At 40.9% G+C, this 17,367-nt stretch overlaps 1 protein-coding gene across 1 annotated transcript in view; it reads right to left on the reverse strand.

The window, feature by feature from the left end:
- Positions 1–3,601: 3,601 nt before the first annotated feature.
- Positions 3,602–17,367, reverse strand: part of pdss2 (prenyl (decaprenyl) diphosphate synthase, subunit 2) — a 38,339-nt gene continuing 24,573 nt past the window's right edge. The window contains exons 4-8 of the mRNA XM_075448271.1: positions 12,662–12,736; positions 11,583–11,753; positions 9,123–9,254; positions 7,268–7,303; positions 3,602–3,885 (exon numbers count right to left, since the gene is read on the reverse strand). Of these exons, the coding sequence (XP_075304386.1) occupies positions 3,730–3,885; positions 7,268–7,303; positions 9,123–9,254; positions 11,583–11,753; positions 12,662–12,736 (570 nt within the window). The 3' untranslated portion in view covers positions 3,602–3,729. The remainder of the gene's footprint in view (positions 3,886–7,267; positions 7,304–9,122; positions 9,255–11,582; positions 11,754–12,661; positions 12,737–17,367) is intronic.

Genomic DNA, 17,367 nt, shown 5'->3' on the forward strand with positions numbered 1-17,367 from the left:
TTTGTGCTCGATTTTGTCCGATTAACGTGTTTAAATGCATTTTAAAAGTCCAGTTTTGGTCAGATTAACGCTGCAGTGAGAGTGCAGAAGCTACATTGGTTAAGTCACGAGCAACATTATTAATCAAATGCTACTTTTCACCAGATGATATTGACTGTATGGGGAAAGACAGCCGCTATATTTCATCCTGATGGGGGCCAAAAAACAACTATCAAATAACATGGAAATCCATCCAGCAGCTGAAACATGTCAGCTGATTTTTAAGTGACTGGACACCTCATCTGGGAGCCCTCTGTTCTCACTGTTGCGCCAGCCTGTCACATGCACGTTAAGGTGCAATTCGTCCAAAATAAAAAGAAAGGGGAAACTTTGACCTGGTGGTGAGATTTAAAGGAAAAGTAGAACGTACGTGCCCCAAAATTCATCAGCAGTTTACCCAGAAGTTTGAGATGTATGCCAGGTAATCGCTGCTGAAAAGACTGGGAGGGGATCACATAAATCATTCTATAAATCCATAAAAGGCTTAAAAAGATGCTCTGATGAGGTACCAACGTGTTTCAAAAACTGGGAACAGGGGCAACAAATGACTGAAAAAAAGTTGTGTAATGCTTTTGGAACAAATCATAGCGACAGTCATTAACACGTTTGGGCATAAAACACACATACCAGAGAGGCCGAGTGCTTCAGAAGTGAAGCTGGAGATGAGCTCTGCAACGTGTGAAAGTGCAAAGAACTCTCCGTTTGCAGGTGACAGAGCTTAAAAAACACAGAACCGAATGCACTGAAGTAAAACACAGACACGATTCTGAGCAGGAAATCACTGCATGGGCCTGGAAACACTCCTGAAAACTATTTACATCCACAGTTCAGACTTTTCAACGCGAGGAACGCAACAAGTTCCAGAAATGCAGCTGCTGCGTCCCGACGGAGAGGAAAACCATCATGTGGTCTGACCGCTCACAGCGTCTGATGGTTTTTGGAACTCATGGAGGCTACATCTTAAAAAAGGAGAGGAAACGCTCTATCTTATCAGTGCACATGTGGAACTTGCACAATGCTGCAGTAAAACTGTCCTCCCTGCAGTCCATCTGCATCTGAAAATCTGTTGGAGTGGTAAATGTCTCCTGTTCTAAGTTTTAACTGGTATCAAACTCAAATTAAACATATTTTTTTTGTGGTCTGCAGGATTTCTGAAGATCTTTCAAGGTTCGTCTTTGGACATTTGCTGCTTTTTCCTTCATTTACAGTCCAGGAATTAGTGTGTTTGTCTGTTAAGACACTTAACTCTGACCTATGAATCATTCAAGCATCGTTGTTGCATCTGTGAAAAACAGCAAAGATAACACAGTCTGACAGACAGAAAACAGGATTTCTGCAGCAACAAGGTGATTCCCAAAGAGCTGTTAGCTGAAAACTTGGCATATCTCAGCATGGTGTGCAGTGTGTCCTTAAAACATTTGAGGAAACTGGACAAGTGGAGGACAAACCTGGAGAACTATTCCTGAAGACTCCTTAAAGAAAGGACAGAAAGCTCGTCTGAGAGGGTTCAGGCTGTGTCGGAGAATAAAGGAGCTCAGACCAAATATTAACCTGTATAAACACTGGAAAAAATCTAAATCTTACCAAGTATATTTTTCTCATTGAGTATCTCATTACACTTGATATAAGACACAACTGCCTAACAAGTACCATTTCAGCCAGATATAGGGACTTGTTTTAATACAATACATCTTGAATATCTTGTTAAGTGAAAAAGTCTTGAAAACATCTTGTTTTGAGTCACATATCACATGAAACAAGCTTTTTTTTTATTTGAAGAGGTTTTTAAGCTAATTTCAAGATCACTTTTAAAACAAAAGTCCTAAATATCACATGTTATTTCAAGAAATCTTGACAAGCCGATTTTCACTAGTTCCATTGGCAGATTTTTTAGCTTATTTCAATCAAAAGCGTCTTGTATTTGTTGTTTTTTTTAAAACTTATTTTTGGAGGGGCGTTTTTTTTCCAGTGAACGCTGTTCTTACAATATATTCTGTATTTACACTTACGTTGGTATGTTTCAGTAAATCTCTGCACCTAGTTCCAGTTTTCCTGGAAATATCTAAAGATATGAGGAGCGGCTCGAGTCCATTAAGGAGTTATTTAGAAAATGATTGCTCTCTGAATCCAAACTCCTGTACCCAGCGGCGTTGAACGGGGGGGGGGCCCTAAGGGAAATTTTCTTCTTCTTTCGTTTTAATTTTTTTTTTTTTTAAATAATGTCAATATGTTGGTAATTTATGCAAATCCAATGTTCTCTGGAAATACATCTGTTGAAATGTATATCCCAGCCTGCAAATAGGCTATAATCTATATCAGACACCCCCATTATCAGTGCGCATTGGTTTAGATTGTACATGCGCAATAAATTTCACTCACTTCATTATTAGGCATTAAACACAGCAGCCAGCACATGAAAGATGTCATCCAAAAAAAATAAATAAATCAGGCTTTCAGAAAAGAAAGGCAAGAGAGACAGAGGAAACAAAATGAAGGAAAGCAACTGGTGACTGATTTCTTTCCCAAGAAAGGTGTCAAAATTACAGCCTACAGTAACTGATTATCCCGTTCCATACCACTGTGATCGCAGCCAAAGTCAAATAATTAAAAAATAATCTCTCATTTTGTTGGCTACCACATAATTGTGATATAGAAGCCATATTTGTCTTAAATGTATTTATTTTCATAATAACTATTAGCCTATACAAGTGTCCCAAAAGCCTAACGTAGGGTGGATGTTGGTTCAAATATGCATGGTAGTGGTTGTTCCTGGGGCGCCCCTGCCTGTACCCTGGGTCTGGATTTCCCACCGTCCGGTCTCTGGTCCTCCGTCCTTCAGGTGTAGCCTGGACGTGACAGACAGCTGCCAGCGGTGGCCTGGTTTCACACCTTGGCTGTGTGCCCCCCCCACCAGCCTGGGAAACCACAGGCCACCAGGCTGGCGCCAGCCTGTACGGCTTAGAGCAGGGCAGCCGGCCCAATCAATACCTCTGCATTTCCTGTCCATTTGCTCAGGTCTCTTCATTAATAATTACTGCTTGGCGGAGCTTCAATGCTCTCGCTGGCTGGGCCAAGGGGAGAGGCTGGGTGACCTTTCCCCGCCCCTGGGCTGACTTGGATCACACACACACAGGCACGGGGACCAGCATAATAAGGCAACATCAATGACATTACTCCTGATTCACGTCCGTCCCACCTCTGCAGAGAGAGCGTCGCACCCGACTCTATAATATACTCTGTGCAGCTGTGCTTATCGGCAGCGCCACATACCTGGTAGAACACGACTTTGAGACATTTTTACAACTAATTTGGATGCTGCGGCTCTTCAATTTGGCAAAAAGCCACGACATCCAGAGGCTACGATTTCCGAGCAGGCTGAACCGATCCTTCGAAACGGGTGAAATGTTCACAGAATGAGTGCTGCTCACGGCACATTTTCCAGGTGACTGTAAACAATCCTTCAAAACATCTTAATTTATGTCGGGCCTGCTATGTGGCGCTGCAGATAAGGAAGGCAACAATAAGCATGAAGAGGAGGAAGAGTATCAGAGCTGACAAAACGCAGAGGTGATGTGTCTTTATTTTTCCAGGTTTCACACGGTTTTCTCCAGACGTGAGGCCAGCGTCCGGATTGAAACGAGTCAAATTCATCTGTCAAGTGTCTCGGCTCTCCTCGTGGGCGCGTCCGGGTCAGAATTTGGTGATGGCGGAGGCGATGTTCTCCAAGGCGGATCGAGCCTCAGAGGAGGGGAAAGCCTGGATGGCCTCCAGCGCCTTGTTGCTATGGTAACCGCACAAGTCCACCGCCGAGCTCACGCCTTTCTCCGACTTCACCGCTGCCAAAAGCTGCGGATGAAAACACAACATTAGTTTGTCGTGTTCGTGTCAGTGCTGCCACGATCCAGCCGTCAACATAATAAACTGCAGAGAGCCGGAGAAAGTTAGCTTAAAGGAAGAGGAAGAGAAGAGAGGAAAAATAGGGCTTTTCTTTTAATTACAGGGAAAAAACACTGTGACATGTTTGTGTGAATGGATGCTGCCTGTGGTACCACTGAAGGCAGCGTTCCACATTTAACTACAGGGGGGGAAATATCAGTCTCATCACCGCCTTTTTTGATTTTGATTGATTGATTTTTATTTTCGAACATGTATAAAAAAAAGAAAATGTTTGTAAGTATTTGTACATACAAAAGTAAGAAAAAGAGAAATAATAAAAAATTCAATCACATAAAGTGCTAATACATAACAAAACATCACACATTGTTCGAAAAAGGAACGGGAAGAAGTACAATACTCTCTTTTAGTTTCCCACCCCTTTTTAACTACTCTTCAGTTTGTAAATATCCTAACTACTATACACCTATATAAATATATGCCATATATACACTTCCTAAATATCTAAATAAATATATAATCACAAAAATAAATATATACTACACACATATCCTTGTAAATATAAATGTAAATATGAATATATATATATATAACTATCCCCATAAATAAATATATACCATATATACCATATACTAATTAAATTACAATATAACAATTAACCCTATTCTATTCATGTATCTATCCCTCTTCGTCCTCCGTTAACATACTTCCTCTTCCATGTACTTGTTTAAAAATATTTTTTTGTACCTTTTTTTAAACAGAATTATATTTGCACTTTGTTTTATTTCTGTCTCCAGACTGCTCCACAAAGTCCCCCCACAGCTCGATACGCACATGCTTTTCATATTTGTTCGGACCTTTGGTTTCCCCTTTTGTGTTTCCTGGTCAGCAAAGTAAGCATTAAGCCTGGCTCTCCGAAAACACACGCAACACAGCGTTATTTCAGATAAGACAAAGTGGAAGTCAAATCAGGCCAAACAGCAGCTTTAAGTTTGCAGACTTTGGATTTAACAGCGTTCCTGCTGCCGTGCTGCGACATCATTTCGCTGAGGGCGTTTTGGCTCATGAATTCAGGAGGTGGAAAAGCCCCGTAGGTCTTCCTTCTTCTGAAAAAACTGCAGGTGTCAAACTCCTTTTTATGTATTCAGAAATAAAGAATAAAAAAAATCCTCATTTTATTCTGCTTCGGCTTCATGCTCCCTCATCTCTTATCATCCCCCATCCTCCCCGTTTGCACGTCACATTTAGTAAACTTCTTTACACTTTACAAGCGGATCCTTCTGTATTTGCAGCAGCCTCAAAACTCTCGTGCAAAGAAAGATAAACCTAATTGTACCCAAGCTGGACTTTAGATTTACAGGTGGAAAACTGTAAGAATAGCAGTATTTTGGGGTAAAATATTGAGAGGCACAAAAATCTTTGCAGTCGGACCCATACGGAGCGAGAGCACCGTGACTGACAACTGCTAGACAACTAAAATCTGAAGTAATAGTGCAATGATCAGGCAAATGATCCCATTTACAACCGACAGGCTGAGCTGTGTATATATATATATATATATATATATATATATATATAGTGTCTCATCAACACATCTCTCTTAGAAATCTTGTTAGAGGAAAACAACAGCACAGACATTACAGAGGAGCTTTCTGTCCTTTCTTTAAGGAGTCTTCAGGAATAGTTCTCCAGGCTTCTTGAAGGACATCCCAAAGCTCTTCTTTGGATGTGGGCTGCCTTTTGTTCCGTTCTCTGCCAACATGATCCCACACTGCTTCAGTAATAGTTTTTTCTTAAGGACATCACTTTCAGATCCTGTTCATCTGCTGTAGATAGTTCTTTAGGCCTGACACTTCTTCTTTTGTCCTCCACTTGTCCAGTTTCCTCAAATGTTTTAAGGACACACTGCACACCATGCTGAGATATGCCAAGTTTTCAGCTAACAGCTCTTTGGGAATCACCTTGTTGCTGCAGAAATCCTGTTTTCTGTCTGTCAGACTGTGTTATCTTTGCTGTTTTTCACAGATGTAACGAAAGAAACGGGAACAAATCTTAATTTCAGTCTAAAACCCACAAAGAGCTTCTAGATTATTCATTTCTGGTGGCATAAAACAGTTTAATCATTTCATTTATATTAATTGTTCCATATTTAGTCATTAGATTATATCTTATATTCCTTTTTAAGCTTTAAATGGAATCTTATTTACTTTTTCGTGATGTTGTATAACATATAATTCTTATTATTGTCAGTTTTTTTCCTACTTTCCTAATTTTAGACGTGATAACGTTAATTTTTTGGGGATTAGGATTTTTTTTAAACTGAATTTCTTATATTAATTTGACTCTTTTGGTAACTGAAAGCAGTTTTAACGTAAATGTACAACAAAGTTGAAACTATGAAGCTGTTTTTCACACATGCAGCTAAAGAAATGGGAACAAATGATATGTCTCTGTGACAGGCTGCTGGGAACAAAGTGCCTAAAGATACAATTTAAAATGGCTTCTTTGCCAAGTTGTCTGTTCTGTGTGGACACAACACTGGTTCATCCCTTGAGTTAGGAGCCTTTTTCCTGCCTGAATAGTTCATAGGTCAGAGTTAAGTGGCTTAACAAACACACATATTCCTCTGAAAATGGTCAGGTACAAGAACTGGAGAAAACAGGTGGTCCTGAAAGATGTGACACAACTAAAAAGGTGGCATCCTTTCTATAACGTTGACTCTCTGTTATTACACAGTAGCTGCAAAGATTCTGGTGCCTCTCAGTACCTCACCACATGCGAGGGAAAATGGGGTGAAAGAGATCCGCTAAGTTGTCCCAATCATCATGAATTCAAATTGTATTGAATGAAAGCAAAGATTTTAATCCCCCCCCCACGTCCCCTCACTTCTTCTTCTCTGTAAAAACTTCTCTCCCCTTTTCGGCTGAAGGAGATTCTCTCACAATGCCACTGTCTCAGAGCCTCGGTGTCTCCTCCACAAATAGGCCTCTGAAACTAATCCTTCCTGCTCTGGTTTCAGACGGGACCAGATAACCTCCCCCCACCCCCCCCACCATACCGACACACCGCCAGACCCCTTCTCTGTAGCTTCAGTGTCTTTTTGCACCCCGATCGGTCCCCTTCTTGCCTCACACATTGACTTTGGAAAGCTCATTTCTCAACTTTGATATGAGTTACAGTGAAAAGACATCCTGCTCGTTTCTGATGTAGTGACTGACTGCAAAGAGGAATAAGTGTTCAAGGGCTGCGAATGTTGTGAATTAACAGCAGGAATGATTCAAGAGTAAAGCAAACTAAATGAAGGAGCAGAAAAAAGGGGAATCTTTGAGCTTACCTTTGAGTAATCCGGTTGGTTTCTCAAAGTTTTCGCCTTGATAAGAGGACAGAAAAGAAAGTTATTATCAGATATATTACTCATGGTACAGAACGATTCTATTCAAGGCACATGGTCAAATCTGTCACTGTATCCTGTAACAATATCCGGCCCACACGGGGATGAAACTGTCATCACTGCTCCAGTTTCCAAACGCAATGAAGAAATTCATCCTCTGCAAAGCCTCTTTTATGTCATAAAATCTATTTTTTCCTCAAGCACGAGCTCGATTAAAAACCGATGAAAACTATTCCAAACTACATAAAGTTTTTGCAAGAGACATTTTAAAACTTCCTCCTTACGATGTTGGGGCATCAAGGGGTGCAAATTGTGAAATTAAACCAAAATGGCGGTGAAATGGCGGCCCGCTGCAGAGCAGGTGTTCAGGCTGGGAGTGCGACATGTGACATCTTTGGGTGGCAGTTTTAAGTGAAAAGGTGATTCTTATTTCTATGTGATAAATTAAATCTGTTTAACTTCATCTCGTTTTTAATTTCCTCCAGTGGGTCGCCTTAAATCTTAAAGGCTGAATGATATTTAAATGCTTAAATCAGACTGAAGAAGTCTAACTGAAACCTGGATTTCATGTTTCTGGGGTTCAATCTTGAGGTTTCTTCCCCATGTTAGAAATGTTTCTGTCCTCTCCAAATGAAGGTTTTGTTTTATTTTAAATCTCTACTCACAATGACAAAATGACTTCATCTCCGACGCCCAATCACAATCTCCCCCACCTCCCCCCCAACCTCTATTTTAGTATGGTGTCCCTTTTCTTTTAAGGAATCGTGGTCTCCTACCCCTTCATCACGGGTGTCATTTGACCCCGACAGAGATATGACACCTACTCAACCTGCCACAAATAAAAATGGAGGAACATTTATCATCTCAGAGCCACATGTGAACCCTTTTTTGCATAAACTAACAGCTGCTCTGGACACATTGAACAGTATTGTCTAATCATTTCTGAAGCCTTGTGATTTAGACGGTGAGAACAGTTTACATGACACTACAAAAAAACTAATTATTGTGTTAGACATGTTGAGGGTCAAATCACTCTCGCATGTACACGCTCAACTCGACTCAGATGAGCTCTGGAGCTCCAAAGTTGAACTTTGATGCAAAACCAGTCGAGTTTAAGCGTATATTAGTACAAATAAAGCCGCTCTCATTCGCATACCTTTCGGTTTCTTCAGTCAGACGGCTGAACACGTCAGCATTTGAGATTGAAAAGCAGCTCATGAAGAATTCGTTTCAACTCGTGATCAATACCGTCGCTCTGCTCTGATAAAATCCTGATTTTATAACGGGAGATTGGACTGAAGACAAGTTTCGGTGCAATCTGTTGGTTTCCTTAGCTGGGAAATTGTTTTTGAATCGGCTCTATATGAATGAATTGGATTATTTTTTATAAATAATTAGGATTACAATGAATTGAATTCCAATTGGCTTGAATTGGACTTTATTATTTAAGTGCCTTGAGATGACATTTGTTGTATTTGGCGCTTTATAAATAAAACTGAATTGAATAACGGCGTCTTGAACGTTTTTCAAGAAGCCCTTTGAATTGTTTTGTACATGAAATGTGCTATACAAATAAATTTGATTCGATTTGATTTGATATGTGTACCCTGCCTCTCGCCCCCCCCCGTGACCCTAAATTGGATTAAGCAGGTATAGAAAATGGATAGATGTTAATAGGACTGTATGTTCTATTTAAATATGATGAAACAGACACTTACTGTCACTCAACTGTAAATGTAAGATAACGACACATCCAGTTATTTAAAAAAAACACAGCATCAGACCTTCTGAGCTATACCTGTTGCAGCTGCTGATGCCACCTCTCTCTGCCGACGATCTGACGGTGGAAAACCACCGGGGCGGCGCTCAAGCTGAACGACGTCGCCTCTCCCATCCCGCTCCTCACAAACGGCTGCAGGTCAGAGTTCAGCTACAGAGAGGCAGAACACACGAGGAGTCAACGACACTGGGATTCTGCTGCGCAACTTCCAGGCTGCCAATTAAACACAGCACAGCGAGGCCGCGTTCTGCCTGCCAACGCTCAGAGATCTCACTAATGAGCGGTGAGGTGAAAACATGGTGAAAGAAACAACCGGCCTGATGAGGACAGATCTCCTTCAAAGACCTTATTTCTGCTTCCTCCCATGCTGAGATCCCCTGCAGCCGCCGAGGCCCCGCGGCAGGGGAGGACGCACTACTACAGCCCAGCGAGTGGGATCATTATGAATGACTTCACCAGCAAGATTCAGCTGTTAAATTACACCCTAATGACATCTAGGCTCAGAACAAACCAAACTTTGTCCCGATTCCCCAATTTTAATGTCCGATTAACCCTAATCCCTGATAGGGGACATTTTTGTCCACTTGGGGTGTACTTTCTCCTCTAATTTCACACTGGAAATAGTGATACTCATCATATTTGGTCCAGTTGTACATTTTTGACTATTTTTTCGAATTTCAAACACACATATACAATGCAATTTTTTATAGTGTAGAAAAAAACCTCCTTAATTTCTGAAAAGGGACATTTTTGTCCCCATTTAAAATTACCTAAAAACATCATATGTTAATATTTTTTTCCGCTTTTTTTCCGGTAGATCTTTTATTCCACTTCAGTTCTGATTATAACTACCAAGTTTTCAATTATTTTCAAAAATTTAACCCTTTAAATACTGGTTTATATGATGTAAACGCCAATTTCTGTAAAAAAAAAAAAAAAAACTCATAAAAACTGCTATATTTTCAATATATAGAATGCAAAGTGGAATTGTTGAGGGGGGATAATTATGGTCTGGGATATGTCAATGATCAGCAACAACATTGATTTTTAGGGATTTAAATTTTTTTATGCTATGTCTGACTTAAACCTCCTTAATTTCTGAAAAGGGACATTTTTGTCCCCTTTAAAACGACCTAAAAACACAATATATTAATCCCCAATTTTAATGTCCGATTAATATATGTTTAAAGTTGTACGTCCAAATCTGTTTTTGGTTAAAAATCCGCTCCAGTGTGAAGCATTTGAAGCATAAAGTCGAAATAAAACGGAACCAATTACTCATGCAGTCAGACACTGTTGCTGCATGTAGATCCCTTTATTTAACCTGATCACAGTCCAAAAAAAAGCAGATAAATAAGCCCGAAGACTCAATTAAAGCCCCGGGAAGCTGATCTAAAACTGCCCGAGACTGACCCAAATACATATATTTATTATTCTTAAATGTTTCTATTTTAGAAATGGGGGCTGAGCTTCTCACAGAGAATGTGAAACTAACAGCTTTAAAGACAGCCGACGTGATGATTTGCCAACTTCGACTGGCTGGACTTGATTCGCTGACTCCTTTGCTTGAGAAAAGAAGCAGTGACAGAATTATTCATTCAACACCAAAGAATATAATCCCCTTATTGCCATCACGAGAGGCTAAAAAATTTTTTTAATAAAAAACACCAATGAAGTGACTTATGCACAGAAAAAAGTATTAACTGTGTTAAAAAGTGTGAGGGTGTTTTTCTTTACCATCACACATTTGTGGGCGTCAGTCGGGACAAAAGCAAAATAATGAAAATCCACTGAAATAACCAGTAATCCTATTTTCTGTCTGTCAAACTGTGTTATCTTTGCTGTTTTTAGCAGATTAATCTAAACAACACAGGCTGCTGGGAACAAAGTGCCTTCTTTGCCAAGTTTTCTGTTCTGTGTGGACACAACACTGGTTCATCCCTTGAGTTAGGAGCCTTTTTTATGCCTGAATGGTTCATAGGTCAGAGTTAAGTGGCTTAACAAACACACTAATTCCCCTGAAAATGGTCAGGAATAAGAACTGGACTGAAAATGAGTGAAAAAAGCAGCAAATGTCTTCAGAAAGCCTGGAGAGCTATACAATTGCTCAAGACCACTTTAAAAGATTACAAGGGATAGCTCCAGACTTTTGCACAGCAATAGCTAAAACAAGCTAACATATCAATCATGGTCATTTATTTATAGAAGAAAAGTTGTTGCTTTATGTGTTGGTGGTAAAAGTAAGTGATTTTTTTTATCTATTCCTCTCTCAGGTGTCTATATTTAGTGTCTGATAAATGTTTTGGACAACGTTTCTACTTTAAATCCTTTAAATTAGGGGAAAGACTAAAACACAAATGCAGAAATCTCACATGAGAAGTAACCAGCACTGTGGGTGAGTTCTGATTTTATGTGAAATTCAACAACGATTACATTGAAAAGTGGACTGTATCAGCTGGACACTTGGATCGGACTCACCTTGTGGCCCAGCGACAGGTGTTTGCCGTACAGGTAGGCCAGTCTTTGGGCCTCCTTCTCGTGTTGGGCGAGCTGCATGGCAGCTTGACAGCTCTTGGCGAGCAGCGCCCCGTGGGACAGGAACGTCTGCTCCTCCCAGGACGCCACGTCGACGCCGTCGCTGGGACCATCCTGCAGAGCAAACAGTGGCAGAGACCGCAGGGCTGAGCGTTCACTGCTTCCACTGTACGACTTCAAAGTTCCCACAGAGCACCTCACAGCTTCTCACTAAAAACAAACCCCACTTTCTGTGTGATCTTATTTTCGGCGGGTAAACGGTTGAGCAACAGCACGTCTAACACAGTTATTCCAAACATATTGAAAGACACTTAAGCTCAAACAGGGCTGCTGAACACTTCAAACTTTGACTTGAGTTTGGTAAAATGAACTGTAAAGGCCCAGTTTACACAGTAATTCTGCATTTTAATGACTTTTTCTTCCAGGATAAACAACAAAAACCTTTGCTTTTACTCTTAGAAGTTCACAGCAGATCCTAGAAACAGAGTAATTAAAGGAAACTCTTGCTCACTGGCACCTGACGGCACTGTAGTCCATCTGAATAAAGGGAGGCTCTCTTAATTCTTAATTTATCTTGAAGTTCTCTGGTTTTCCCTCTCATTAATAGTCAGCTAGTAGTGCCTACTGTCAGAATCAATCACACAGGAGCATTCAGCTCCTATTCTGCTCAAAGCCGAAGCCAACTTTTTAATCTTAAAGCACCAAAACTCTGCAACTTTATTTTCTCAAGACCTCTGAATCAATTCCACTGCACTATTATCTTGTTAAAGACTGACACTGATGTCATTATATGCACTTTTTGCCAGCAAATGACACAAAAACACCATAAGACACCCAGAAGTGCAGTGTTTTGGGCTATTTTTCAGTGCTTTCTGACTTACCAGCCCTTGTTTTTAGCCCCATTCTTTCCTACTGAAGAGTCAAATACATCCAAACCGGTCTCAATTATATCATTGAAATGCTGAAAAACCTCTATAGTTTCTGTTTGTTGCTGGATTGTAGAGGAAGAATTAATTATTTACCTCAGCATTGATGTTATTCTCACTGTAGATTCCTTGAACTATATCCCCGATGGCGCTGGAGATCAGCTCAACAACCTGCCAAACACAGAAAAAAAAGCCTCCAAATTATTTGGTTTAGACATTTTTCAGCTTTTATGAGAGCCTTGGAAAAACAAACAACAGCACATCTGTCTGAAAGATGACTGGCACATCTGTCAAAAACGGGAAATTTCATTGAATTTTAGAGAAGTGATTCAAATGGAGTTTTGAAAACTTATTAAAACCCCTGATACAGCCTCTCATTTCTTTATATTTAGCTTCTGAGCAATAGTTCTCCGGGCTTTCTGAAGGTTTTTAAAAGCTTTTCAAAAGCTTTTCTTTGGACATTTGCTGCTTTTTAACTCCTTTTCAGACCAGTTCTTGTACCTACCAATTTTCAGAGGAATAAGTGTTTTTTAAGCCACTTAACACAAAGCGACCAAAAGGTGCTCAACATGTGGAAAAGCTCCAGGTGACGACCTAATGAAGCCGGCTGACAGAATGCCAAGAATGTGCGTTTATGTAATCATATAGTCAAACCTCGGCTTTCGAAGACTTTTTTTGTCTAAATTTTGTCCCAGTTTTCGTACGTCCGTTGAGTTTGCCTCACCCTGCGCGTTTATCCGAAACATTTCGTAATAATCTATGTTTTTTGTGCTTGTTTATAGCCACCAAGGGGCCAAAGAAAGTTATTTCTCATTGTTTTCTGTCTGTAAAACTATCGTTATTCTCTATAAAATGTAGTTTTTGTTCATATTTTTGGGGTCTGGAACAGATTAATTGGATTTACATTATTTCTTAAGGGAAATATTGCTTCAGTTTTCGTACATTCGGTCCGCGTCAGACTTTTTCGAACGGATTAATCACCGAGGTTCCACAGTACCGAACCAAAGATTACAGAGTTGATCTGCTCTCCAACAACTGCCTGTTGAAGGCACCGAGCTGCTGAGCATCTCCCTCATTATCAATCAGTCTAACAGCACAGATGAAACTAAAAGGCTGATGGAAATGAGGTCGATCAGAACCGATACGAGTCAGATCGTACATGACTTTTGTAATTAAAACCACAATTTCCCCTCTGATTGAAGCATCCGAGCAGCTGGTTTGGAGAATTAATCTGAGGTGAGTTGGAAGTCAGGTGAACTGCAGCTCAGCTGCTCATTATCAGTTTGTGGGAGGGGAGATGGGGGAGATGGGGGGGATGGGGGGGGTGTCCTGGTGATTTCATGAAACGCATTCAGACTCGCCTTCATTCGTTATACTTTGTATTTATAGACGAGTCCGGCCGCGAGAGCCAGATCGCGTGTCCGTCCGGTCTGGAGCGCTGAAATGGAGCTCAAAGGCAGATGGCGAGATGAAATATGAAGGTGTCCAGAGAGCAGGGAGGTTAACAAGGTTTCAGAGTGATGATCTGACCTCAGGGTCTTTCTTTTCTCCCATTTTTCACAAATACGCTAATCACTTAAAGATTTATTTCACTTTTTATGCTCCGGTTTGACTTGTCAGCTTCTTAAAAAACAACATCTGCAGTTGAAATTCCTTTTAGAATAAAGCACATCTGTACAAACATCTATTAAAAACATCTTCACTGGAAAAAAAAATCAAAGTCTTACCAAGTATATTTGTCTCATTTCTAGTCAAAATATTTCATTACACTTAATATAAGACACAACTGCCTAACAAGCACCATTTCAGCCAGATATAGGGACTTGTTTGAAGATGATACATCTGGAATATCTTGTTAAATGAAAAAGTCTTGAAAACAAATTGTTTTGAGTCACATATCACATGAAACAAGCTTTTTTTTTTACATTTGAAGAGGTTTTTAAGCTAATTTCAAGATCACTTTTATCTCAAAAGTCCTAAATATAACATCTTATTTCAAGAAATCATGACAAGCCGATTTTCACGAGTTCCATTGGCAGATTCTTTTGGTTATTTCAAGCAAAAACATCTTGTATTTGTTGTTTTTTTTACTTATTTTTGGAGGGGCATTTTTTCCAGTGTTAAAAGGAGAAACAGCTTCGAAGGAAGAAGCTGAAGTCTCAGTTTTCTCTCTTAAGGTCTGTAGTTGCCCACTTTCCCCTAACAGGGGGCATGCATGCCTACATTTGAGCTTACAGCCCCACCTGATGAGAGGCTGCACGTTTTAAGTGATTATTCGCGATCTACTGAATGAGTAAAATTGAGAAAAGTCGATCTCTCCGTCCTTCATTCACAGCCACAGAACGCTGTGGTCGGAGCAGCCGAGGCCACGCCTGTGCTCCCCAGATGAATGAGGTTAAATTTAGAGCTCCTTCAGCTCATCCCAGACACCCTTGGTTCATCAGAAAAGTCTGGTGACGCTGGCTTGCTCCGTCAGCCTCGCAGCGCCCTTTGGGTAACTTAACCCACCAGGGGAAATATTGAGGAAACCCGAAACTTCGCCCACAGACCTGGAAGGACAATGTGCCTACAGTATTACCAGATGTGGTGTCTTCGCCTGGCCTGTCTTGGGAAGTGGGGGCCAGTGGGCATTTATTTTTTTTATTTCTTTTGGAAAGTATCAGATAAGCTCTTCCCCCCCCGCCCTTACTCCATTCCCAAATCAAGCCAGATCGTGTTTTGCCGACGGGTCTGCGAGAGGGAAGAAACCAGAGCCGCTCTGTGAGATTACTTTACAGTTTATACAAGTTGCGGCATAGGTTTCCTCTCAAGGCCACGACATACAATCTCCATCGCTCTCACTAGAAAAAAATAAGTCTGGTTTATGAGGAAAAACTTCAAAATCTGCACGAACTGCTCATCTGTCACTCCTTGCATTAAAACAAGATGGTGCAGCGACCACTTAGAGGCTGCATGAACAGAAATGTTATCAGACTGTCGAACATCTTCCTGCCTGGAAATAATCTCTTACAGTCTCTGTTGCTGTTACCTCGAGCTAATCCCAAGTTTGATACCCGAAAACCGCCGTATTTCTGATTCATGTTGAGGAGGTAAACCAGGCTGGATGCAGTGTTTAAAGGAGCCAAACACCAATGTTACACATGAAGCTTAAAGGTAGGGTAGGAGATCCTGGATTTTGAAAATACACAGGTGAAAAGTCCCAACCCCTTTATTCAGACTTCCCCCCCGAAGCCACGCGTCTAGAGTACATGAACGCACAATGCTTGTTCACGAGCACGAAGGTGCACGAGCGCTGTTCTGACAGCAAGCATCGATTGGTTTGGCTAACTTTTGCTAACTTTTTCTCATTCACAGGTAAGAAAATACCTTTCAACATCATAATGAACCTTTTAATAATGCTAGGTGCTAGCCAAGCTGGCTCTAGTTTAGCTTCCTGCCAAGCTTCTGGACGCGAAATTCGTTCACGAAGAAGGGTACGCGCACAGGGGGAAGGAGGGGGAGGGAGGAGCAGATAGCAGTTTGATAGACAGCATCAGATCCAATCATCGTTAACGGTCCGTTCAGTATGATTGGATACTGTTTTTCCTAGATTGTTCGTTCTAGAGGCCACTAAAACTTTTAATTTTTGTGTCAAAACTTTTAATTCATTGGTTGCAATGGGGGTGTGAAGAGTATTTCAAGCAATATGTAAAAAAAAATGCTCCAGAAAAAGAACCCCTACCCCGCCTTTAATTCACACGAGGAGTACCACTCAGCCTGTCGGTAATGCCTCTTCCGTCAACAGGACGCTATCTCACGCGAGACGTCACGTAAGTCCGTAGTTGATTGCTGAGTGTGGAGTAACTCGCTCTGGAAATTCACAATTTCATTGCCGTTTTTTTTTACACACATAGTCCAGTATTTCTTTCGAAAGTGAAATGAAGTTGTATGCAACAGCAAAGCCTAGCTTACTAACAGGTTGGAATTTTGAAATGTCACGTGACGTGATGTCTCGCGTGAGATAGCCTCCTGTTGACGGAAGAGCTCTGATTGAGAGCAGGTACTGGCTTGATTAAATTCATTCTGGACTCTCTATGCGACCACATGAAGACCTCGGGACACTTCGGTTTGGCTTTAGGGACCCTCTACTCACTACCACGTAAGTGTTATGTTGTTTGGAGCTGTAGAAGAGGTATAAAAATAGCGTTTTACTCCGGATTATCCCTTTAATGACCTTCTAACGACTTGTGGCTGCGCTCTCACTTGATTTGCTGCATCTCGCTGTAGGAAAATCAAAAAACTGTGTTTTTGTGTCCTTCAGTTTCATTCTTAACTCAGTTTACTATTTTGAGTATTATAATTGGGTTTCATAAAGCATAAAGGAAGAAGATGTTTTTTGGCCCGAGTCTCCATGATGACAGCTGGAGGAGGACAGGAGGAGGTGGCGGTTTCGCAAGAATTCAGGAAATAATTGGAGGGGCTGCACAGACAGGTGCCTGATCAGATGCTCGGACTGACAGCGATGCTGCTGCACGTAAATCCACAGACAGCGATCCCCTGTCAGGGACATCAAAGACTGCAGGATCCATCAGATGCCTTTGGAGACACGCCTGTTGCTGAGGTAGAATGAAAATCAAGGCTACGAACGGATTAAAAAATGTATTTGCTCCATATAACTTTTTTTTTCTGCTCTTTCAGGCAAGCAATATCATCCAAACTTTTTGAGTTTTTGGGGATAAATGCACCAATAGTATTACTTTAGCCCACATACGTAAATTAACTCAAGAATTAGGACTTTTTTTGGCTCTTTGGCTCCCCCTGCA

Source organism: Odontesthes bonariensis, chromosome 17, assembly GCF_027942865.1.
Source record: "Odontesthes bonariensis isolate fOdoBon6 chromosome 17, fOdoBon6.hap1, whole genome shotgun sequence".
Lineage (NCBI taxonomy): Eukaryota > Metazoa > Chordata > Actinopteri > Atheriniformes > Atherinopsidae > Odontesthes > Odontesthes bonariensis.